Genomic DNA, 27,086 nt, shown 5'->3' on the forward strand with positions numbered 1-27,086 from the left:
GTATAGGTTTTCACAAGTAAGGATATTTAAGAAAAGTCTATACTGCCCTATACATGTCACACACCCACAGAATGTTCCAGGGCATAAGACATCTAATAGCAGAGAGCAATACCTTACAATGCGGTTGGTAGCCAAGTACTTGTTATTCAGATTTAGTCACCCTTAACCACTTAAGTGCTATGGACGAGAGGGACTCTCATCCTCTACATGACCTCCTAAAGGCTCTTTTAGGGGCATATTTAACAAATCACGGTAGTGCACTATTGTGCACTTACCGTGGAATTAAAGTCCCGATGTGCCCTCCGCAAATTTATTAAAGGTGCATCGCAGCAGATATCATGGATATCTGCTGCTTTGCACTCCTGATCGTTTTTGCGAGCAGTCACCATTCAACAGAATGGTGACTGCTCCTGGCCGCAATCTAACAAGTCCCGGAATTATTTTTTTTTCGGGAACTTGTCTTGATAATGTACCAGCTGAAGCTGGCGTACATTATCAGAATTGAAGAAATCCACTGCTGTCAGCTCTGCTCCGAAGAGCAGAGCTGGACAGCGCATGTGTGGAGGGATCACATGATCCCTCCCTGTCACTCAGCGCGCTCTGTCTGCAACGATAGTTGCAGAGACAGAGTGGGGACTTTGTGCGCATGTGCACTGCACATGCACAATTGAAGGAAGAGGAGGAACGAAGAGGAGATCCCGAGACAGCGCATCCGAAGAGGGGGGTAAGTGTGATTTTTTTCTATCACAGAAACAGCAGTTTTTCGGAACTGCTGTTTCTGTGTTCCTTTTTAATAAATTTGAGAAATAGTTCAATCCTTATCCTTGCGATAAGGATTGATAACTATTTCTCACTTTTGCCGATTAATGATAAATGTGCCCCTTAGACCCTCTATCTCCCTACCCCTGGAACTTAGGAAGTTGTCGGAACCCTTGTGTGAAAGAGGGAAGTTTCATCTTTCTAATCCCTTGTTTGTTTATTGTCTGCTGATCATTTTTGGTCACGAGAAATAAATATGTGAAAAGCCCAAAAGTGCTCAGCACAAAGGTGAGAAAAACATCAGTGGGAGGAGGTTAAAGGATCCATCCCCCCCCCCCAGAGTGCTGACAGGACGCTGCCTATATGTACCCTGAGGCCTTTGGCTGAGACACGAGTTGTATATGGCACAAATTCTCCCTATACCTCCCATGTTCAGCTCTTGCAGAAATTCTTAACCTTTAGGTCAGTCTATTTAGGGTAGATCTTCTCACTACCAACAAGTATACTAATCCTGTTTATTTTTGTTTCATACAAAAGTTTCCTAATTACCCCATCAGCAAGTACTTAAAAATAAGTACGTCATTCATAGAAAATCCAACCATAAGACTCAAAACTGAGTCACAGAGATTTCAGTTCCACCCTTTTGGGTGGAACTGGTTAGAGAATAATCCCATTGGGCAGCATGGTGGCACAGTGGTTAGTATCTCTAGCTCACAGCGCTGGGGTGTGGTTTGTATGTTCTCCCCGTGTTTGCGTGGGTTTCCTCCGGTTGCTCGGGTTTACTCCCATATTCCAAAAACATACTGGTAGATTAATTGGCTGCTATAAAATTGACCCTAGTCTCTCTCTCTCTGTCTGTGTGTCTGTGTGTATGTTAGGGAATTTAGACTGTAAGCCCCAATGGGGCAGGGACTGATGTGAGTGCGTTCTCTGTACAGCGCTGCTGAATTAGTGGTGCTATATAAATAACTGATGATGATAAACTAAAAATATAATTTTGGTCGGATGACGCAAGTTGTAAAATAGCAAAATGCGAAATGTCCCATTTATCCTAATGCGAAGCTCATGGGTGGTGAACCTTGTCAACTCTACTCGGAATTTGAATACAAAATCCCACCTTAAGCTGCAGAGTTCCCCTGTTCAGAACATTAGAGAAATCACAGGATATGTTGGATTTGGAGAAATAGAGGCCCAATTTGGTGGAGCGCAGGTAAATGACTTTTTGTAATTTACATATGTCATCTAATTCTTCGCTTTGAGTGAAATTATCATCTCAGAACCCCCTGATATGGAGAGAATCCAACAATTAATTTACCTCTTTAATTTTCACCAGGAAGTAGTCGATGAAGTCCCGCGGGGAACCTGGGGTCAGAGTCCGTCTGTGTTGCTCAATGTATTTTTTGACAAAGGCTTGTAGCTGTGAACTCTCCTTGAAGATTTTCTCCTTGAGAATAGGTATGTTCAGGAGAATGGGGAATGTGTTTGCCAGCTATAAACCCAGAAAACACAAATACATCAAATCAGTGAGTGAAACATTTGGGGCTGCTCTGGTAAAACTCAGTCATGTTTACCAGAGTGATGTTTGTGTCATGTGAAGATGATGATAGTCAGGTCACATGGGGGATGTCTATGAGGGCGGCTGGGTGACCTTTGGGATAGAACAATTGTAGAGAAATTAGTGGAGGAAACATTATTATGCTATTATCTTTGTTTCCTGAACCAGAGGTGTAAGAGACCAGAGATTGTCCTTATTGTCCCTTCTCTTGTATATCAAGCAGTATCTACTGGGATTTCATCTCTGGTTCCTTCATGAGAATCTCAGCAGAAGAGGACAATTAGAGCCAGTGTATGGACCTCAGTTACAAAGCACTTTGATGTTTTTTTTACCCAGCTTCACCTAGACCAGTGTTTCTCAACTCCAGTCCCCAGGACCCACTAACAGTGCAGGATTGTCAGATGACCAGTGAAATAATTATACCACCTGCTACACTGTGTCAGTCAGTAATGATTACACCTGTGCTCCAGCAGGGAGATATGGAAAACATGTACTGCTAGGGGGTCCTGAGGACTGGAGTTAGAAACACTGGTCAAGACGTCTACCCTGTGTACTTAAGGTATCCACCTACTCTCCTCTCATAAAGTTGAAGTGCTCATAGTGTGAGGGAAAGTGGAAAAATAAGAAAAAGTGCAATAATAAAGCATAGAGTTTATAGATGCCAGTGAGTGACTTAGGATGCGTAATGTACTTTTACATACATATGGCAAGGCGCTATGAGCAATGTCTGAATGAGTTTTGTAGGAATTGAACTGTTTTGGTATGATTGGTAATATGATGCTTTTACCAATCTCTACAACATATATTATATTTGCTTAGTTTATGGCATTTCTCAGCTGCTCCTGGAACCAGTTTTGACTTATATACCTGAACAGGTAAGAATAGAGGTGTCATGTACAACAGTCCTGTGGAGACGGTCTGGATTTAGTGATCTGGCTTAAAGATTAAGTTATCTATAATATAAATATCTAGTGGCATGTGTTAGTCTGTCTGTGTGTGTGTGTGGAAAAAATAAAACCAAGCTGCAGCGCCACCTGCTGGGCGGAGTTATACACTGACCTACTAAATTCTTAGTGTGTGTGTGGAAAAAAAAATTCAGAAAGGGCTGAAATTTGGTATACTAAGATGTTTTTAATTTGTTAATTTAATTTGTTAATTGTTAAAAGTGTTTATAAAGATTTAAAAAAAATATATATATATTTCTTGAAGGAGAAGTGACAGTTGGGAGTGGTTGGTGGTTGCCGGGGGTGACAGTTGGGAGTGGTTGGTGGTTGCCGGGGGTGACAGTGGGGAGTGGTCGGTGGTTGCCGGGGGTGACAGAGTGAGAGGAGTGTGATACTCAGGACCGCTGAGAGAGATCCCTGTGTCTGGATAGACATCTGGATAGATGTGGCGATGAAAATGAAGGATGAGGTGATGGAGAAAAATGATGAGGTGGTGACATGTGGACAAAACCACGTTAAAAAAGGGCGCTTGCGTCGGGAAGTAACGCTCTTCCCCTGAGGAGGCCTGGGCTAGGCCCAAATGCATGACAAGAACCTTTTTAACACCTTAAGTAGCTTGATTTGACTAGAATGCATGAGTATCATGCACGGGTTAACTTGTATAACATATCTCAATAAACCAGGGATAAATGATTGAGTCATTTCCGCAGATAATGACCAATACACACCTCATGTAAGGGTGAATGAGTATTGAATATAAATTTTCTCGTAGTTATAATAAGTTCCTGTAACTTTGGGTCCTTATAATCGAAGTGCTCCCCCAACAGAGCGTAGCTGGTGATATTTCCTACTGCACATCCCAGAACGTTAATAGGGTTGAAGGGTTTTCCTAGGAAGACAATATTATCCATTAACATTGATTTTTATTGGTTATCTATGAGATTACTTTTTCTACATCAAACTAAAACACTGATGTGAAACATTAATAACAAGTAGTGAAAGATATATTGTTACAACTGAAAAATGCTATAGTGTGTACACTTTATTATAAGCCTTTATTAAATTAAAAATTACAAAAAACATTTACAACATGACACTCAGCAGTGGGCAGAGTGATATTGTGCATTAAATAAGTAACCGGCAATATGGATCATGTCCAATTCAATAAAAGACATTACAGGAATAGCTGATGGAGGCACCACTGTCAGTAGAAGTTACCCAGTTTGTACAGCTGAGTAGGCTCCAATTGGACGAGCAATTCAGGGCTTTGAAGTTTTATTCCTTATAATAATTGTGATATCTTGGACTGTGGTATTTTATGATACAATATTATACAGTATCGGGCATATCTTCAATAAAATAGTGCAGAACGAACGCAGTCAATTAAGTAATGTGAATAGACGGGTGTGACTTCATATCATTTAGCCGTGGCGGTAATAGTTTATGTGGTGTCAATAGAAAATCAACCAATCAGAAGCGACTAGATAGTGCTGCTAATAGTAATCATCATCATCGCACCAGCCCTCTGGCACTCGCAAGAGAAACGTAACCTACGTCCAGGCTTCTTGTGTCTCAGATAGGTGGACACGCATCTACTGTGCTCAGCCTATGTGTACCTTGCCATGCCCACTCTTGTTCCATGTTTCCAGGTGTAAGGAGACGCAAATCAACATTAAAAATGTGTATATAAAGATCTAAATATGCATTTTTGGTAGACATGCACAGAACCGAAATGTTTATCTTACGCAAGACGTAAAGATGTTTGTCCAACTATAAACTGGCCCCTACCAGTTTCTGAGGTAAATTCATGGTGATGACCAGTTGTCCTCTCGTGGTCGTCCTGAGAACTGGAGAAATCGCACTGCCGCTTTGAACTGGGATTTATTATTGTACAGACTGTTAATGGGACGACGTTGCTCCGTTTGTGTAGTTACAGAATAGAAGACCCTCACCTCCTATTTGTGACACGGCCTGGATGAGATTCCGGGACTCCTCCAACACCCGTTTTTCCATGGCCTTCTTCCCCATCCCAAAATTCCTGAGTGACGCTATTGTGAATCTGCGGAGCTGGCGCCATCTCTCTCCGTCGATGCTGGGAAAACCTACAGAGAAAGATGTCACATGGACAGTGCAGGTAGCAGGAAATGGGCAAAGAATAGTTGGCGCAGGGTAATGTTCTGTATAAGTTTACTAGGAAATCATCATGTATTTATGATTTAGAAAATGCATAGCTCTACGGTATATAGATGCCCGTTTTGCATGTTTTGAAAGTTCCCCTCACCATAAAAAATGTGGGGTCCCCATGCCATGAAGTTCATTGCAATATCTCGCTCTATAACATGAAATCTCATCTTTGAGGAATTTGACACCACGGCAAACATCGCCATCTTGCCATACTAACCTATCCACCCATACAAATGGGCATGATTGGGCAAAAATAGGAGGAAATGGCATTAAGGAGTTCGATGCATAAAGAGTACCGTACCGTTGAACAGAAAAATGTAGGTTACTGTATATGAAAGAGTTATGAAATTTGCAGAAGAAACAACTACATAACAGCGCCACATAAGAAAGCAAAATATATTTGGTGTTGTCAGAATAGGAGAACATTTATATCCATTCATTCATTGAGTAAACAAGCAGACTTACTGTATCCTTCAGAGTATTGATCAATCACTGGTGAGAACGGCCGGCCGCTGAACTTATCGCCATGATTTAACAGAGCGTCTTTCACTACGTCATAGCCGCAGAGAACCACCACAGGATCCGTTAGTTTCCAGATAGTGAATATGGGACCGTACTTCTTAGAGAGCTGCAGAACAAGCACAAGTGATAGTTACACCAATGGCGTTATACCAACATATACCCCAATAAATCTACCCACACAGGTGGCAGAAAAATAGAAACTGTTTATTTGTTCCAAGTGAGGGCACCAACTGAGATAACCACCAGCATGCATATAAGATAATACACAGGACCGGCTGACTATAATTATAGCTGGAGATTTTGGAAGAATCTTTTAATGTTCACAGAAGCTTTAGCAAACATGTAAATAAGCACAGTCTGCCCTAAGGGAATTCATCATTGGGAAAGGACAGCAATATGGGAACACTCACATCTCTGGATCATTATATCTACATAAATTCAAGTGAATGTACAACAAGATGACAAACACTTCAGAGTCACTAGGTGTTGACACAATAGGGGCAGGATATAGTGATGCCAAGGATCTGGCATCCAGCTGTCGGTGCTGATGTGATGCCAATGATAGGGTATGCTTTACACTGGCATGAATGTGGCAGGTGGGTATTGGCATGGGGCATTACAATGGGCGCTCTAGGATTGCTGATTGTTGCATGCTGAATATTTTAATGACAGGTATACGAGCCAACCCCTGTGGGTTCTCCTGCCGCTGCCGCTGCTTTCTAGGGCACCAGAAGTGTGCAATCCTCCCACGGACTGATATTACATTACTAATGAATAAATATTGAATCACCAGATAACCAAACACTTAAATCATAAAATGTAATAAACATCACAGATTTGCTGGAACTATATCCAGGTATAAATCATGCATAGAAGCTAGTTCAAACTAAAGTAATTTTAATCAATATCACTCTCATGCAATATTAGGGAACACTATTATTATCCCATCAGACGTTATTTGAGTCTGTCAGCAATAATAAGCAAAGTTTGCATTGTATTCATTAATAGGTTAACTAAACCCATCAATAGTGAGAACACGATGCTTAGACTACAGTCTCTCCGCTCTGACCTCGGTCGGGTCAAGAAAGCAGATACCTCTCTCCTCTAATGTTTACCTGTAGAGGCAGATATGGCTTAACCTTGATCTTTTTTGCTGACGTGTTTAATAACCACGTGATATCAGCAGAGACGCACAAAGTATTGTGTTGATTTTCAGATTTTTTTTTAAACCCATTCCGCCAATCATAATATGTCATTAGTATGGTGACTGCTATTCAATAAAAAAAAAGCAAGACAATATCTACATCATACATAAAAAACAACATTACATATTGTCAATAATGAATTCTCATAAACAATATAATAACATTAGGCAACTACTGTACATAAATTCTAGGCGCCTAGTGATAAACCCAAGTGATTAGTGATTTTCACAAACAAAATACATATAAAATGAACTATATGAACATACAGTAAGGCAGCTTCTCATCCTTTGAGCACCTGTTTGTTAGTGCAACACCTGAAGAATAAAACAAAAAGCAAAAGCGCCAAAAATAGTGTGATATGTAATAAACAATTGTGAATTTTTAAATAGTGTAGCGAGTGACGTGTGCCCAAAAAACTGTCAAATCGGCTTATCTGATGTACAAAGTAGATTCCAATATTAGTCTACTGTATATCTGGATCTATGTTGGAAACTGGAAAGCTCCACACAATGAAAGACAATAGTGTAATACGTTCTTCACAAGTATTAGATATAATCTTTATATCAATCTGCGTACCAAGTATGTCTCTTTGAAGTATTGCATATTAATAATAAAACTACTCGTATAAAAAAATGTATACTTTAATATAAAAAATATATAAAAATATTTCAGACATTCAAATGCCCGTTCATTTAAAACAAGTCATCATACCTTATCTGAAATCCTGTACAGCAACCTTGTGACAAGGTGACATCCGAACTCTGACCAGGAATAAGGTTTCACACCAGCTGTACAGATGTCCTCAGTAGGTAAGTGTTACCCAACGCATTTCATCAACTTGACTTTATCAGGGGGTAAACATAATATCCATAAACTGGCAGTTTTTATAGTCCACAAGGTAGGCATAGCGCCAAGCCGGCATCACAGACAATCTCAGTGCGGGCTTCTATATCTATCTATCTATGTCACGGTGATCATTTCCACCTCCATCCATAGTCATTTCCACCCACACTTACGTAATTACATCTTATGTGGAACATGCGACTTTCGCATTTATTAACAAACACTGCCCAAATACTATTCTCTCTTGTGTGTATGACACTACATTATATTATTATATTGTATACAAATAGGGTAATGTATTCATTATTAACACTGTTAAACTGCATCTCTAAGCTCTGGTGGGGTGAAAGAGTACAATAATCTGACACACTGCTAGTGTCATGCCGCTGGATGCATCTTGACAAGCGACAGACTGAACATATGCACGTGTTTCGTTTTTGGGGTTTTTTTGCGTGCAGCTTTTCCTGCTCATGTTTGAGGTGCAAATACGTCAATTCTACTTAAGCCCCTGTGTGTTTGTAGCTTATTTAATATGTTACCTATGATCTGAAAATCTACTTTTGAAAGTCTTTGGAGATCTTCCTACATATTATAAATGGCCCTTACATTCAAGAACATAGACAGTATAACACGTTTAACAATTCATTTATTTTTATTATAGTTTATCTTTGTTACACTCAAGGTACTCTCAAGTGTTCTATGTAATGAATTTTCACGTAGTGCTGGTGGGTTTTTACGTTAAGGGCAGGTACGTGAGATTGTCAACTGCTAGAACCACGTCCTGAGATGCTCACCTTTAGCAGCCCCCCTCCTGTGGAACTAGCTATAATTTGGTTGAAATGGTTTTTTTCGCTCAAATTGTCCCAAATGGTATTTGATACGAATAGTAACCTAATGGGTGTATTTCAAGGAGACTGTCATGTTTGTATTAGTAATAATGGTATCTATCTTTTTTTAGCAAGGATTACTAGAAATTGATAAACTGATTTATTGACAAAATATTGAAATATAATGATATCAATGAATAAAAACAATACAGAAGGTACCTTCTAAAATTAATTAATATACACCATAATAATATCCTAAATGCTAAAATACTCAATCAAAATATATGTAGGTAAAAACAATAATTGCATAATAATTGAATATAAATATGATAAGTTAAAGGACTAATAACATCAGTCCGAAATATGAAAAATATTTCATATTTGAAGGACCACAATCCAATGTCTCTGTAAATAAGAGGCAGATGTCGTCTTATGAATACCAGATATTGCATTGTAATTAGAGTCTTTAGGATAGTTATGTTCCACAGTACCCAGTTCCTCCAGGACTTAAGCTTGGGTAGTAGCACTTGTTGCTCCAGCCCGGTGGAGTGGATGCAACACAGTAAGAGGTAGTGAGCAACCAGGATATTGTTGCCAGAACATAGAGCCAGACAGGCAGGGGTTAATGCAGAGTAGTCTGACACTTGTCTTATGGTGTGGACAGCTCACAGTAGCAGGAAGGGAGCAACCAGAATGTATTTGGCAGAACTCAGAGTCAGACAGGCAGGGATCAGGAGTAGAGTAGACAGCAGAATCCTTTAAAGAAGCCAGGGAAAATACAGAGAACAGAACAGGTCAGGATACAAGGCACACTAGGTCAAGCAGGAACTATCACCAGCATTGGTATGCTGCCAGGAAGAGCTTTATAAAGGCACCAATCAGAAACTGCAGGATAATTAGCTGAATAGGTGTGGTAAGTAATAGCACAGCTGCCATACTGGGAGCTGAAGAGAAGCTTGTTGCTATTTACCTAGCAACCAGCTGAATTGCAAGATTGTTCCTAAACATGGCTGCAGTGGTAATGCACAGCTGACAACTCAGACAAACAGAAGACATCCTATTTCTTAACACTATTAGGTTTAGGTGGCATCGTGTTATCAGTACTCTTGTCATTTGGATTATTATCTTTCAAAAAACTATGGTCTTATATATTGATAAGGTTATTGTTTTTCTTTAAATGCTTGTGGTTTTATCTAAAATCTTAGGATTCAAAATTAAGTCCTGTTGAATTGGAGAGATTTTTTAACCTTTATTCTCAAACTAGACAACTTACTAAATTTGGATAAGAAAGCCCTTGTCCTTTCTGCCGTAGTATTTTCCAGTGGTGATCATTTTAAAGCATTTGTCTTTCTAGTTTAGTGGCCTCTAGATATGCGGATAGTGATACATTCTTTGCATAGCCTTATTTATAAAAGCTTTTGTCAAGTGTTCAGCCTGTTCCTGAAAAGCCCTATTCAAGGTGCTTTAACCTTTCTTTAGCTGTCCTTTAGGTATGTTCCTAATTCAAAATTATAATGATTACTATGACAATGGAGATAATTATATGATGCTATAGGCTTTTGCTATGTTGTAGTTTTAATCCTACATCGTAGTGAGAGGTTGATTCCAAAATGTTAATGTACAATTTATGGTTAGTTTGGGTGAATTTCAAAGTGTTAGTGTTAGGTTGAGTAACAAAATCCAAAAGAGACATTGCATTTTCATCCCATATAAAAGCAAGTAATCAATATAATGACCATGTAGCATGTAAAGTTCCCCATATAAAGATTAGCGAAGCTTGGAGCAAACCTGGTGCCCATGGATATACCCAACAACTGCAAATAATATTGGGGAATAAAAATAAAATAATTGTAAGAAAGAATAGAAGTGATACAACCTAAATAAACTCACAAAGTTTCTCAGAGATCTGGACATCCCTCCATAGGAAACTTTATATTGCTGAAGCCCCAGCTTCATGAGGTATATAAGTGTAACAAGCTTGAACATCGCAAGTCAAAAACTACATGACTCTCTCCATTTAATTTTTTTTTGAAAATATTAAATATATGTGTAATGTCTTAAATATATGTCCTGAAAGAGGCAGCATGAGATTGGAAATAAGCAGCCAAATTCCTGATATGGTAAGGCCTCCAGGAGATGTATTGAGTGTTTTCTGTATCTTTGACATTTGGCAATATACAGGAGTGATGGGATGTGAAACAAAGACAAAACACCATTATTGTTTGGCTATCATCCCCTCAGATAAGTCCAAACGTGACTTTAGTTGTAGCTGAAAACTGTGCAGCATCAGATAATGTAATATGAAAATTGAATTACTACGCTGTCTATTCAATCATTTGATTAATTTTCAATATCCTGAACCACCAGCATTCACATTTATCTGCTGACTTAACAATAATCATCTTATCAGACATCAATTCCTTGAGGGCTTCTCTGAAAGTCATTATTTTTAATGGATCTACACTTCCTGGGGCAAATAGATCTAAAATCTTCCATAGTAAGCTATCTATGAAGGAGCTATTACAATGTATTAGATAAAACCCTGATTTCTTAACTCTCTATTAGTGATTTTATTGATTTTCTTTGACATAATATTGTCAACCTCATTAGTTTTGATATACCTTTCTTCCCAAGGTTCATATAACTATTTATATAATATTCTTGCATGCTGGCACTTGTAGTGCCATGAATGCCCATTATAAGTGGTGCCCCATCATAAATTATTAAGTATTGTCCTCATGATAAACCATTTTTTTTCTCCCATTTTAAATAAAATATTGCCCCACAATAAATTATATGCATAATATCCCTTTAAAAATGTATAAATGCCCCTTTTATAAATAATAAAATTATAAAATAATATTGCCCCTGTAATAAAAGTACAATTTAAATTACCTCCTTACTTAAAGTTAATAATACTACTGCCCCTTAATAAATAAAGATTGTCCAAATAATTAGTGAGTGTTGCCTAACTTCTTTAATGAAAAGCCAGATAGCTCACACAGCATTAAAACTTGCCCATCAGTGACTATTTTTCTTGTGGTTTTGACTAGACCACTTATGGTTTAGGTATTTGCTAAACTCCACACATCATATGTTGTTTCTATTTTCAGCCTCCAAGCTGCAGGTTAGTAAATCCTGGAGCTGAAATCCCCTTGCGAGGTCTGGCAGTTTGCAAACTGACATAAAAAAAAAACGTACTTTAGTAAATTCCAAGAGTTCCCTTCTCTGTTTTTTTTTTATACGGCTCTTTAAAGAGAACAGAAGTCCCGTCTCCTAACGTCAAGGTTAAGTCCTGTGAATTAGTCTCTTGCTAGTTCTCTCTTCTGAAATAGATGCTACAATCTTCCCAGCTTTTTCTCTTATCATTTTACCTTCATGATCTCTGTATTTAATTATAAGTTTCAGAGAAAATGAGCAACTATCTAATGATCTGGATTAAACCATATCTGCCACCAACGTAAAACAATAGCGAGGAGTCTGCCTTCACCACGGTCGGAGTACTGAGACTGTAAAGTGGTATCAGTATTATTATTATCGTCGATTGTAAAGCGCCACAGTGTTCCACAGCGCCGTACAGTACGGAAGACAAGGACATACATAAAACAGGACATACGTAGAACAGACAAGGCAGACAAAATAAATGGAGACATGAATACAAAGGGTATGGAGAACCCTGTTCATTAGAGAGCTCACATTCTGAAGGACATGGTGTATATTTGCTCCAGAACTCTCTCATATATTTTTGCCACAAAGATGACAGTGATTGGATTGATCTGTCCTTACATTGTACGTTTCTGTATGCGCACATATATCCATTTAATGATACGATTCTGACAGAGGAAAACACTGATCAAACTTAAGAATGCGGGAGCACAAGTTCATATGCAAGGCACTGCGATGGGGACAGAATGTAACAACTGAAAGCCTTATGTCAGCACAGAGAGAATGAGTGGGCTAGGAACATCTCTGCTAGTTTCTGCACCTGCAAGAGCCATTATCAAAATATAATGTTAATCACATAAAGAGTCACTTGATTTAAAGGGAACTAGTCTGAGCACATGACTGCTACAGTGAATCACACTGCGGATAGACTGGTATAACATTAACAATGAAGCAAGTTATCGAAAAATATATATATATTTATATAGTGATTATATTTATTAGATATACAAAAAATACTAACAACTAATGTACACACTAAAACAGATTTTTTTGGATTATGACTTATTACAAAAGATCCACATCCAAAACAGTGCGCATGCATCAAGTTAACCTATGTCAATTGAAACAAAGGATATGTTTGTTGTGTTTCAGTAAGTAAATGACTTGTATTAAGTTCTATGACACTAGGACATTGTTCTTGGCATGTATGGTCCTATAACACATGACATTAGATTTACCTACCGCTGGAAAGTGCTTGCAGCAGTTGTGGTCTCCAATATATTTGGGGTTCCCCAGTAGAGGAATTGGAGCTGGACCAGGAGGTAGAAGTTTGTATTTTTTCTGCTTTCTCCAGAACGAGAGGAGGAAGAGGAGTGTGAGGAGGAAGGAGACGGCCAGGGACAGCACTGGTAAGATGCTCATGGTCCTGGAAGTTTCAGGAGAAGGGAAATGTGTTATTCTGTGTACGGCGTTAGGACAACACAAAGGTTTGTTGTTAATACCGATCAACATATTCCACGGCTGCTCTACCATTACTTCCTATAACAGCCGCTCAGTCATTTTGAATTTTTGAGGTATAAGGAACAGGGGATACCTGTCCATTATGCTGGAACCTCTGTAGTGAAAAAGTTGTCACTCCAGGGGTCCCATACTCATTTATTACCCCAGCACCCACAGCCCAGGGGTGTTGGGAAGAGTCCCAGCGCTGTTCAGTGTGGGGCTATAAACCTTAATCAGAGGGTGCATTGTTTTTTCTGTCCACCAAACAGAGGCACCAGACCTGACTGATTAGTCTGGTGCTGGTTTTCACTATGGTGTGGGGACCCCCAAATCCTTGTCTCCTCGTTATACTCAAACTCTGCTCACTTTAGCAGCATCGGGTGAATTCTACTTTGTTCCAACTTGTGGTAACCACGGTTCATGAATTTTGAGCCAGACATTGCCCAAATCACTGCAAACCGAAATTCTGGGGTTTCATAAACCTCTAGCACCACTAGAGAAGCTCAGAAAAATGTATTTTGCTAATATTGGAAGATCGTCCTCTCTACTATCTGCTGCAATATTTTGTGAATTATGAGAAGAGATAATCACAGTTAACAAGCAACATTTTGTGTTATCAGCAATTATTGGTTTGATGGTCAGAATAGAATTTGATGAAAATAGGACTGATAGGCCAAGACTTAATTTGCAATATGGTAGTTTAGCTGTCTCTAATTATTCACTCACTTCCCTATCTAGAGGCCTGCAGAATATTCAATCTCAACAGTCGTTCCATCTACCCCCTGACAGATACATATTTATATAATCTCCAGATTATTACATTACTGACCTCTGTAGAGATCTGCAGATTATCGGTTACTGATATGTCTAGAGAGCTGCAGATCATCACTCTAATCTACCCCACCCACACCCCAACAAATACATAGTGATATATTCTGCAGATTATTAGTTACTGACCTCTCTAGAACTCTGCAGAACATTGCTCTCTTCCCTCTATTCCCTGGCAGACAAACGTTGATGTATTCTGAAGATTATTACATTACTGGCCTTTGTAGTGGGTAAATCATCCATTCCTGATCCCATGAATCAGATTCATTCCCTGGATCAGTCACTCCAATGACGCGGTCTCCTAGTTATAGCTGGTATTCCTTGTTAGAGATCCCCATCTTAATCACCATTATGGTTTTACTTTATTAGTAATGTTACCCTGTATATAAGGACAATCTCCAATGTCCTTATATACAGGTGCCCAATACTCTACCTCATATACCAGCCACTTTTACACTGGTAAAACTACATTTACATTACATCTATAATGTCTTTAATGCATTGTACAAGTCTGCACGCCTCATTCAGAGCTAGGAGCAAAACACAAAAAGAGCAAATTTGAACCTTGGCAAAACCATGTTGCACTGCGTTGTGTGAATGGGGGGAGGCAAATTGCAGTGTAAAAATATTGCACTTATGTGTAAAAGAAGTCAGAATTTCCCTGCATGCAAAATAAATAAATGCATTTACTCCTCTGGCGTCACAGCATGTTTCTGCAGCAGCAAATCTGCTCCTTAGTGTAAATCAGCTCCTGTGTGTTCTTCCGTCACAGTACAGCATTATCACCTCTGAATATACACGCCTTACTGCAAGGTCCTTAATAAACATGTTGTGAAATACAGGAACAGTGTCAAATGCTTTTGCAAACTTCCAGTGCAACCAGGTGTGTTGCCAAAATCATGTTTAAATGTATCTCCTCATAGATCCGATATGTGACGAACCATAAACGGCTGGGTAATCTGAGCAATCTATTTAGAAATGAATATAGCACTGACCTGTATGTCCAGCGGCTTAGAGAAGCAGATATACAATTCTTGTGATATTCCTTCTACTCGTCCTTCCCCTGGTCACCCAGCTAACGATCCTCCTGTTTATAAACTGAGAGCTCACACAGATCCAGTCTCTTCCTTTATTGAACTCAGGTGAAAGGTGATCTGTAATATGTGAAAGGACTTTATGCTTTGGAAGGGACTCAATGTACACAAACATAAAACTTTTACTGCTTTCACATAGACCATAAGAAATGCAAAGACACAGGATCTTATGTTCATAGAAAGTAGAAGGAGGTGGATTAGGGGTTGTGCTCAGAGCCAGAACAATAGAGAGAAACTCTTTGAGCAGGGCCATCTTAGCAGCATTATAGGCCCTCAGGCAAAGCAGTGCCCTGGAGCCATAACTACACAACCGTTCACAGGAATAAAAATGTCAATTATCGAGAAAAATAAGCTTATATCTATTGGTATCTCCAACATAATCAATGTTTAAACATTAAAAACGTGTCATAGCCGTCAAACTTCATTGCGCTCCGTTCCATTTCTTTCATTATTTACGTTTAGGCGGTAACAGGGGGCGGAAACTGACATAGGCTGTTAAAAATATTAGAAGACGTTTATTATAGCTTTACGTCTTCAAAAAATGTTGTGTGTTGATTTTTTTTTGCTTTTGTGCAATTAGTACATGTACATTGTTTTTGTCAAGGTTAATATAGGCATTTGCAACAGCAAGATGGCATGTACAGATAACAGCTGATATTAAGGTGATTAGTCCACCTAAATGTTTAATAAACAGGGTTTGAAGGTTCTGAATAAATTTCCCAGAATAATATCCTGAAAAGTTGGAAAGCCTAATGGAGCCCTTGGGCAACTGCCCAGAGTGCCCATGCGTTAAGATGGCTCTACTTTTGAGTCAAGGAAACTTTGCCTGAAATACGAGTACAAAATACTCCATATTATGCAGAACATTCATGTAGGAGCTAAAGTTAATCCTAAACTAGATATAACATATTTCTTTTTTTACCATTTGCACTGATCTACATGACATAAATATATCTACATTCTTCCACAGCCACATAAAAGTAGAAGATTATAAAACCTACACTTGAGATGCTGTAAGGAATCATGGGAAACAGTAGAGCAGTATATGTGCTGTGACATAGATTCAACTTAACACAAAGATAATGTTGATGGATAATTTTGGGGCCTATTTTTTACTAATTTCCAGCGCTAAACTACATTTTCTATGTAGATGTTCTTCCCTTCCTTCCCCTAACAATTCCTTATCATTTCCTGTCCCTCTCATGTACATTATTTTGATCCCAAAAAACTCACATGAAACTCTGATTGCAGACAATTGGATATAAACTACCCCCTATAGGCCCAGTGTACTAAATTTTATACTATGCTAGAAGAGTCTATTTTAATTAAAATGTCTCCATATAAAATATTTCAGGATCCCCTCAGACCCTGAGTGACGGTTTGTGTTCCTCACTGGACTATTCTCAATATCCAAATGGTCATAACTGATATTTACATCCCTCCAATTCACTGTTATATATATGTAACCCCTCGTCCGGTGTTGTTATTCACATCTCCTGTTAACTAAATGTGTGGTCCTGGCTCTGGGACCGACAAGAGATACAAGGAACCGTTGCTTAACATCAGAAGGCTGATCTGAACGGAAGTAGTTAAGAGTGGCGGTTGAGAGTCTCAGCTGGAAGTGGCGGTTGAGCAGGGGAGGGCAGAGAGGTTTTTGGCAGAGGAGGCAGTTGAAGTGGTCAGCAGTCAAGGGGGTGATTGAGGTAGTCCCAGAGCAACAAGAGAACTTTGACATGACTAATGCTGAGTGTCCTAGATAACTGAACCCAGTGTCGAGGGGGTGTGAGGAACACTGCTGCCAGAATTATATGTGTGCTGAGGCACCATTCTAAAAGTAAACACTTGCTTAGCGGCATATACAATGATGTTGTTACAAATTATATATATATATAAATAATTTGTAACAACATCATTATATATGCCGCTAAGCAAGTGTTTCCAATTTATATACATTCCACACTATCCCATCCTTGACAGCGAAGGGATACGTAGACAAACTAAATAATGTAACCGGAAACCCCAGTATTGCATATAATCAGGTAACTCTAAACAGAAAGTAAATGGGAATAGCCTTCCCAAATGTTGTTAAACATGAAGAAGCTTGTATTATCACTCAAATAAGAGAGTGGGCTCATCCAAAGCACCAGAAACCCTGGGTGGATATACAAAGTGCTCTATATCCTGTAAATCCTTTAGAGGACATTGTTGTTTGGACCACAAAACATTTAAGACCAGCTTTCTCAGATTTCCTGACCTGAATACTAGACTCTTTGAAGGTATGGAATAGAGTGATATCTTTAAATAAAGATATTGTTTTACCGCATCAGAACTTGTCCACAAGGGTCTTGGTAAAACAGATCCCTAATTTGAATCTTACTTTTTGGTAATGAAGGGGGTAAAATCATTACATAACCTAATACCCATAGACTCCCCCCTGCCTTTTCATGACCTCCATAAGCAATTTAAATGACTGAACACTGACCTCTACAAATACCTCCAAATCAGGTACTGGGTCACTGGAACTGTAAAAGCTCAGGGACCCATTCGCTTACCACCAGACCCAAATTTTTTTAGAGATGCAAAAGGTAGTGGGAAATGAGGAATTACTTTGTGATACCAACATTTATTACAATCAATCCCCCCTCTAAATCCTCCTTGCAATTTTGATGGGAAGCAGACTTAAACACCACATTTATGAATCTACAATGGGAGCAAATTTTTGTCACTTCCCATCAAATATCTAAACGTTTAAACCACTCTGAGATGCAGTTAAAACTCTTACATAGACTCTATCCCACTCATGGTAAACTGCATAAGATGTGGCCTAACCAATCTATATATTGCTGGCGGAACTGTATCGGGCAGGGGTACCATGCATATGTTTTGGAATTATCAACTAATCAAATCTCTGCAACAGTAAGTTTTAAATTTGGCAAATAAGGTCCTTAATGTGGATCTGACCCCCTCCCCAGATATTGCTTTACTACACCTCTATTTCCCCAAGATTTCTAAGTATTTTATAATATGTGTTGGGTGTTAGGGTTCCCAGTATGAAAACCACAGAGAGTTTGTTAAAAATGAAACAGAGTCTTTATTTAGGACATGCATCACACAGGTAATACTAGATGCAGGCAATGGTAATTTCAGTAGCACAGGTCCATAGGCATAACAGTAATACAAGGTTACCAGGATTATCAGAAGGACAGGAGTACTGGATACCAGGTACAACAGGTTAATTGCAGGTAAAGGTTCAGGCAGGAGGAAGGTCAGGCATGCCATGGTCAGAAGCTAGAAGATCCAAAAACAATACCAAGGAGAAGACAGGAGCAAGGTCACACATAGCCGAGGTCTGGGTCACAAGCAATAGTGCAGGATGAAGGAACAAACAGAAGTCAGATACCAAGGAACAAACAGGACCAGAATGCAGGGGTTTCTCAGAAATGAGAAGCAGAGACAAATGAACTGGCGCAGTTTGCTGGAACAGGCAGATACAGGTGATTAACAGGGGAGTGAAATTAACTACTGCAGGTGAGAAGAAAATATCAGAGTATAACAGCATCGCCTTGGGTAGCACAGTGTACTGCAGGCCTGATTCAGAATAAGTCCTAACATTGGGTCACATTCTTATTGCAACAAGAGCAGTCATAGCCCAGAATTGGAAAAACCCAATTCATCTTACTATCTCCAAGATCATAACTAAAATCCAGTTCAACTTTAATACATCTGTTGTGTCTCCTACTTAAGTAGTTTCCATGGCATGAATATATTACACACACAGAGAAGGCTCTTGGTTAATTGGAACCAACAATTCATGGGGCAGCACGGTGGGTAAGTGGTTAGCACTTCTGCTTTACAGCACTGGGGTCATGAGTTTGATTCCCAACTATGACCTTATCTGTGAGGAGTTTGTATGTTCTCCCCGTGTTTGCGTGGGTTTCCTCCGGGTGCTCCAGTTTCTTCCCACACTCCAAAAATATACTGGTAGGTTAATTGGCTACTAACAAATTGACCCTAGTCTGTGTCTCTGTCTGTCTGTGTGTGTGTGTTAAGAAATTTAGATTGTAAACCCCAATGGGGCAGGGACTGATGTGAGTTCTCTGTACAGCGCTGCAGAATTAGTGGCGCTATATAAGTAAATGGTGATGATGATGAACAATAACCCCCTATCCTTTAGTTTAAACAAAATTTCAGAAGCTCAAACAATACCACATCTTTTTGTGTTTGTCCCCCCTACAGACCTAGCTGCTAACCATCATCCCCCCTTTTTTCTGTACCCCTAATGTTCAAAATTAGTTTAAATAAAAATGATGGATGTTAGAGTAAGCACTGCTGAGAGACATACATATGCACTGAGGCACCATCTTAAAAGTAAACTATATTATATGTAATTACACACGCTATGTCTTAGACAGTCTTGTTACCTAATCACATATAAAACACTGCCTATTCCAGTTCTACACCACCTTAAATAACACAAATCCCTCAGAGGCCTTTGACCTATAGCTACTGCAACAAAGCAATATTACACAGCATATATATATATATATACCTGCTATAAATAACACACACTCACCAGGTATATAGCATACTTGCCTAATCTCCTGGAATTTCCGGGAGGCTCCCGAATTTTGGGGAGTCCTCCAGGACTCCTGGAAGAGTAAGCACCCTCCGGGAGGTGATGGAGGCGGGGCTAAATGATGCCCCCTCCCACCCCCTGTCACGTGACATCCCCTCCAGGATCTCCTGGAGAAGTTTAAAAAGAAGGCAAGTATGGTATATAGATACATAAATCTAAAGTACTTTACTTAAAATATATATATATATATATATATATATATATATATATATATATATATATATATATTCAATTATAAACAAAAACATAAAATCTTGCACACAAATTTCCGCATATACAGCCACTATTACCATATTGTTCAATATAAGTAACGCAATATGACAATACTGAAATTAACCCTGTGTTCCTTATTTAATCTAACTCGGTTTGCTTTCCACCATATTGGTCTTAATTTCCAACACTAACAATTTATATATATGTATATATTATATTAGCTATTATAAACACACATTGGGCAATAGCTAAAATGTAGGTATTAGAGTTAATATGTGTCATTTATCAGTCAAGCAGTAGTTAGTAACAGAGTTGAGGAACAGTAGAAATTAAACAATATGTGTTAATACAGTTCAGATAGTATTTACAGCACTCAAGGTGTCGGCTGTACGTCAAGTAACATTCACTTTAGTGCAGTCTAGGTAGCAACAAACTGTATTAGTTGAAATAGTATTATAAATATAGTAGAAATACTTCTATCCTTGTTCTCTGGTTCTGTAGTGGGTTTCGGGGCTTCGATGGCTGAGAAGTGCTTGTGTCAATGTGAAAGCCAGCATCTCTCCGAGAGACATGTTTGTTTTGGTGTAACATTACACCTGCATATCTGAGTTGGGTGGGGGATCTTACCAAACAAACGAATGCTGTGCTGTGGAGGGGGTGAGGGGAGAAACTATGAGCAAAACATGAAACAGCTTGAAAATCCTAACATCGGTGAAGATTCCTTAACCGGGTTACAATATATATATATATATATATATATATATTGTATACTGTATAAGTCTAAACTTATAAATAACTAACTTAAGCAAGTGTCAAGCACAATGTACAAAACTAGTGGATTAGCCTAAATAATTACCACAAAAAATGTATAATATTTATTAAAGATGTGTGCCACCCCTCGCGTTTCGCTTTGCTAAGGATTTTGTAACTTTACCATCGTTGCATTTGCTTTCTCCGATTCAATTCAAAAAATAAAAAACTGAATAGTGTTGATATCTCCCTTTCATTGCGGGGAAACCTCCTTTGAATGTTCAGACTTACTATTACTTTACTTGAATGAATAAATAAATAACCACACGGACACCAATGTAAATTTGGTAAAAGGTTACAGCAATGTGAGTCAGTTAATAATTAATAGCAAAACCAAACAGGGGAAGGTCAGATTGTTATTACACCACTGGTCCCAGGATATAATCCTTTATGATGTTACAGCTTACTAGTAACTGTCATAAGCTTTTAGAACTAATGGGAGAGGTCTTCACCTATAGCAGCCGCCTTTCCTGTATAGTTGGGGCTCTCACAGGTACTCGGATGCCCCCAGGACTTAACTCAACATAGTAAAAGCTTATGATCAGGAACCGGTAGCACAGAGATAGGAGAAATGGCTTTTACTGTCTGACTATTAGCAGCAGAATCCAAAAAACAAACAGATTTATTGCTTTTAAAATTGAAGTTTTTCTAGGGAAAAAAATCTTGTGTGGGGCAGTGACAACTAAAATAATTTTGAAAAAAACTTGGTGTTTGCGTGTGAGATTCAGCAGCAGTTGCAACCCCCAAAAAACACTATATATTATTATATTCTAATCTTTTTAACAGTTGTCTGTTTGGAAGGGTAATTTAGGGAAATCTAGATTTAAAAAAGGGAGTTTGCGTTTTCTGGGCATTTTCAACATTCAGTGACCACATGTAGAACATTGCAACGGATGCAAAAAAAAATGTCCTCTGCCATGCTACCAACTAAAGCAAGCTCATTGGATAAATTTGGTATAAGGTGCAAGAAATAAAAATGTTGAAATACTACGCACACACTAAATTTGAAACTTTATACAGGCATTAAGACGAGCGAAGAGGCAGTAACAATTGTCATTAGATGAACATGGGTATCAGTAGATATTTAGACAAGAAGATACCCAATTGTAAAGAGCCACCTAATTTGCTGTAGCTATTTAATTAAATGAGGATGCTGAGAGATGAAGGTGGGCTGCACCCCTACTATAACAATATAAAGATTAGGCACACAATACATTGCCATAGTATTCATTGTTTGCCAATAGCATGGCTTTCATTACCTTGTTTTAATTTATATGCTCATAATGCTGCCATTCTGAATCAAATCAAGGAACTTGTATATATATTTATGGGGAGGGAGGGCTGAAAAATCATTCCCGCCCGGTAGAAACTTCATCCAGCCCCAAGGTGACTATTGCATCATCATCATCATTTATTTATATAGCGCCACTAATTCCGCAGCGCTGTACAGAGAACTCACTCACATCAGTCCCTGCCCCATTGGGGCTTACAGTCTAAATTCCCTAACATACACACACACACACACAGACAGAGACAGACAGACACACTGACTAGGGTCAATTTGTTAGCAGTCAATTAACATACCAGTATGTTTTTGGAGTGTGGGAGGAAACCGGAGCACCCGGAGGAAACCCACGCAAACACGGGGAGAACATACAAACTCCACACAGATAAGGCCATGGTCGGGAATTGAACTCATGACCCCAGTGCTGTAAGGCAGATGTGCTAACCACTACGCCACCGTGCAACCTCCTGCTATCTGCCATTCCTGACACCCATGTATCCACACTTCAATCCATCCTAAATGCTGCTGCAAGATTGATCTTCCCCTCTCTCTGCTCCACATCTGCTGCACCACTTTGCATATCCCTACACTGGCTCTGTGCCCTCCCGAATCCAATTCAAATTACTCACCCTTACCTACAAAGCCCTCAACACCACACCCCTACAATCATCTCAAATCTCATATCAAAATACTCTCTCTCCCGCCCTCTTAGATCTACCTCTGACCTGCGCCTTGTCTAGTCTCTGGTAACCACCTCTCACTCCCGCCTACAAGACTTCTCCCGTGCTGCTCCTCACTTATGGAATTCCCTACCAGGCTCAATCAGACTTTCCCAAAGTCTTCAAATCTTTAGACGCTCTTTGAAAACCCATTTCTTTTTAAGAGGTGACCTTATCCACGATCGCACTATTCACACTTATGCACCTTCACAACTATCCCAATCTCCACTCTGAGCCACACTCGCTCCTCTTGTTTCAGCTGTGCCCTCTTTCACTTAGAATGTAAGCTCTCTAATGAGCAGGGTCCTCCATACTCTTTGTTTTCATGTCTGCATTTATTTTGTCTGCCTTGTATGTCCCTGTTTTATGTATGACCTCTTCTTAGAGGGCCTCAGTCCAAATGAACTTCTCTGTTGTTCCCTTAGCTAGCCTCCAAGATTGCTAGTCCTCCGGCAGAAATGCAAGATGACATAAGGGAAATTGAAGAGTCGAACTGGCTAGAAGTGCTGGCTCAACAGTATCAGTCACTGGCAGGAATACCTATCCTGTGTGCCACCAGGACGGTGCAAACTTTCTCTAACTACTCTGAATGTGCCACCATGTTCACTCCTTTTGGGCACCAGTGCTGGACACTTTGGATGCCATTCTGGGAATCACGCTCCCTCTGCCTTGCATTGTTGTTTAGTTGATGTTCCCACAAACACATTTTCCAATAGACAATTTATCTGGATTGCTTTTAACTGGTCCTCGGCTTCCCTGTAATAAACTACCTCAACCTCACCTTAATCGTGTGCTTTACGTGTATTGTAAACCAAGTTGGTTGATGTACTGCACTATGTTATTATTGTGTTGTATATGATGTGTAATACCCTACCACACCCCTCCCTCCCCCTTTTTGTGTCCTCCCTTAGCCCATTATAGGGTGTGTTAAAATGTGAGATGTAAGAAGGTCAAAGAGAGAAGAGAAACTGTATTGTGGCATACAAGGCTGCGGTGAGTTCGTGCTATGAGCCTATGACCCATTTCTGCAGGTTTATTTTCCTTTGAATCACGCAAAGATTTTGCCGAATTATGCAATAAAATATCAAACAATCATAAATCTGCTGAACTTGGTATTTACTGTATTTTTTTATAGACAATTGTGAAAGTCTGTGGATCGGAGTCAAGGACACATTTATAAGGCAGCTGGGTCGATGAACTTGTAATTATTTACATAAAGTAACTGACCCCATCATGTTCTGTAGATGCCAATGACCTAAGTAAAGCCACACAACATAAGAGCCCTATGTAACATTGTCTAATCCTTATGTAGCATTCACTGCTAACAAGGGGGATTTTCAAGAGTTTCCACCATTGAGAGGCAGATTTGATAATACAATCTCATCACTGCTGTTAACATCCAGATTCTCTTTGCTGCTCTTAACATTCTAATGCTGTGAATTGTTACAGTGTGTTCTAACTCTATTCATTACATCAATTGCATGTGTCTTACTGGTTTTGAAATATGAACACAACAGGTGGTCTGACACTACTTGGTGTAGTTTCCAGCCAACAAATCTCATTTGTATGCACCATTTTCACAAACTCCTCTTACTTCAACTTTCATGTGTGCTATAAAAGAAAGACGTTGACCATTGTTTTCATCATCCCTTGAAGGATTTTAGGAAATCGCTATATAATAATATTCAAATTATTATTTACAATGGTCTATTACCCAAACCTTAGTTTAGGTGTAAAACAAAGAACTACTCTCAACATGTTCTGTAAACTTTACACAACAAAGATTTGTTCATCACAGTATTATGGATTATGCAGGATCTGATAATATATAATTGTATCAGTATAGGAGTGACCAATGGGCACATTGTGATGAATATATATACGGGGCATTTGATCCATCACAAAAAAATTCCTGGGTAGCCTTATGAAGAGGAATAGACTGTATCCTTGTAACACGGAGTGGAGATGGTGCTTGGAAGCTGGTAATCGGAGGTCTGCTTTTAAATGTGGTGTTAAGCAGCCAGAAGTGCTCGTGCAATCTGTAAAAATCACCTAAATGTCAGTGATACTTTATTTACTGAATAAATAATTTTTCTGATTGATCTAAGGAAGCTCTTCTGCTGCTCTCCCCACGGCAGCTTCAGCCTGTATACAACACCCTCGACCAGAGGTAAACAGTTTATCAACTTCTTTCACATTAGACACCTTGGGGCTCATGCAGAGTTGGACACAAATGGGAGTAACTCTTAAAAAAAAACAAATGCACAGAAAACAAACGTATATATCTGTGTATCTCGAAATGTGTCCACCACTGCACCAGCAACATATGTGTCTGGCTTACAAAAAGCCACGGTCATCAGTATTTGCATCTGTCCTATAGTAAGTGCAAAACATATGTCTCCTAACAGGCGTATGTGCATGTTTCTGCAGGTCTGCATGAGTCGCAGTTGCATGAACATGTCTTTAGTTTACTCACCCCCTTCCCTCCACCGTCCCGCCTCTCTAGGAGCAGGCGGCACGTTTGTCTGCATAGGAGCAACGCATGCGCCCATTTTCTGGGCATGCACAGAACAATTTCACAGAAGATACGTTACGCAAAATGGTGCATTCTTTCTCACCAAGTAGCACTCTTGGTCTGACCTTTAAAGATCAGCTCTGACACAAGTGAAACATAAAATAAAAAAAAAGTCAAAACAAGTTAATAAAAAGTCACAATGTGAATATGCAGAAAACTAAATAGAACAGAACAGCTTCTTGCTGTACAAGGCAGGAACACAACTTAAACCTCCAAAAGCAAAAGTCTAGAAGACCAGAAACAAAAGGGATTTTCCAGAAATAAGTCATGAGTTAAAACACAAAATCCAGGACAAACAAGATGCAAAAAAGAGAACTGGACAGCAGGGCAGAGTCTTGGGCCTCGGCCAGAGTAAGACAAGCAGCACACTCCATACCGGAGAAGCTTCTCTTTGATCTGGTCAGGAGAGACAGACTTAGCTGATCTAAATAGTGACCAGGATTGCAAGTCCAGCTGCTTTTTAACCCATGAGATGCTGGAATCAGTCCCAAAATGATCACAGAGACTTATGTAATAGAAGAACAAACTGCAAGAAAGGTCCTGACATTGAGCATCGTCTTCTGCAGGTCTTCATACACTCTGTAATACTCACACATGGAGGTGGCCTCTTCCAGGACATTTCTGGACCTCCAGCTTTGTCTATTTCATTACAAGATTCTTTAGGGTTTCCTTTTGGAGACTCTTCACAGCCAACAACCCATCATCCAAACATCTGCAAATGCTGAATGTCTGTTTCTGCTCACTAATCAACCCGGTCTGGATGGAGCCTGTTCCCTTCATGGCTAATGTCTGGCTGGATCTGGAGAGTTTATTCCTGAAACTTGAAATCACCGAGGACCTCGTCATTTCTTGTTCTTTGTGCACCATCAGTACGGACTCTTTTAATATTTTAATTTCACCATCTCGCTCAATGTGAGTCTGCAGCAAACAAAGGGATTTTTCTCCTGAAGAGTCTCACTTTATGTTACAAAATGTCATTTTTGCTGTGAGTGGAGGAGAAGCACTGTTACCGGTTTTGTAGTGAGCCCAGCCTTTGATTAAGCAACTTTTGGCTGAAATGACTGTAGTATACTTTTTATGCCAATGTTTCAATATAAAACAGCAACATAATTGTCACTGCTATAGTGTTGTACAAGTGATACACATTAAATAAAGCAATAAGCTAAACCTTTCCCAAACACAGCATCCCCCCTACATGTGTACATAACTACATATTCAATGCTTCTGATGTTGAACAAATATATAATGACAGTAACTAAGAAAAAATGCTGGAGACTTTATTTTGTTTTTATTTTTTTGAACAATTACAGATGAAATGAAATTGGATAAAATAACACTGATTAGTAAGGCGACTGGAGAGTTCCTATAAATATTGATGACGTCTTAGTATTGTTTTCCCAATGCTGGGACTTCTCACAAATA

At 39.2% G+C, this 27,086-nt stretch overlaps 1 protein-coding gene across 5 annotated transcripts in view; it reads right to left on the minus strand.

Annotated features, from left to right (window-relative positions):
* The window catches only part of LOC142158010 (cytochrome P450 2F2-like), a 40,952-nt gene extending 14,308 nt beyond the window's left edge, over positions 1-26,644 (minus strand). The window contains exons 1-7 of one of the 5 annotated variants that reach the window (XM_075211573.1): positions 26,257-26,644; positions 15,328-15,486; positions 13,247-13,430; positions 5,908-6,070; positions 5,211-5,360; positions 3,987-4,147; positions 2,075-2,248 (exon numbers count right to left, since the gene is read on the minus strand). In XM_075211573.1, the coding sequence (XP_075067674.1) occupies positions 2,075-2,248; positions 3,987-4,147; positions 5,211-5,360; positions 5,908-6,070; positions 13,247-13,426 (828 nt within the window). In that variant the 5' untranslated portion in view covers positions 13,427-13,430; positions 15,328-15,486; positions 26,257-26,644. Of the gene's footprint in view, positions 1-2,074; positions 2,249-3,986; positions 4,148-5,210; positions 5,361-5,907; positions 6,071-7,745; positions 7,935-13,246; positions 13,431-15,022; positions 15,115-15,327; positions 15,487-26,256 lie in introns of those variants that run through there. The other 4 variants (XM_075211574.1, XM_075211575.1, XM_075211576.1 and 1 more) reach the window with 4 other exon arrangements.
* Between the last annotated feature and the right edge of the window lie 442 nt (positions 26,645-27,086).

Source organism: Mixophyes fleayi, chromosome 5, assembly GCF_038048845.1.
Source record: "Mixophyes fleayi isolate aMixFle1 chromosome 5, aMixFle1.hap1, whole genome shotgun sequence".
Lineage (NCBI taxonomy): Eukaryota > Metazoa > Chordata > Amphibia > Anura > Limnodynastidae > Mixophyes > Mixophyes fleayi.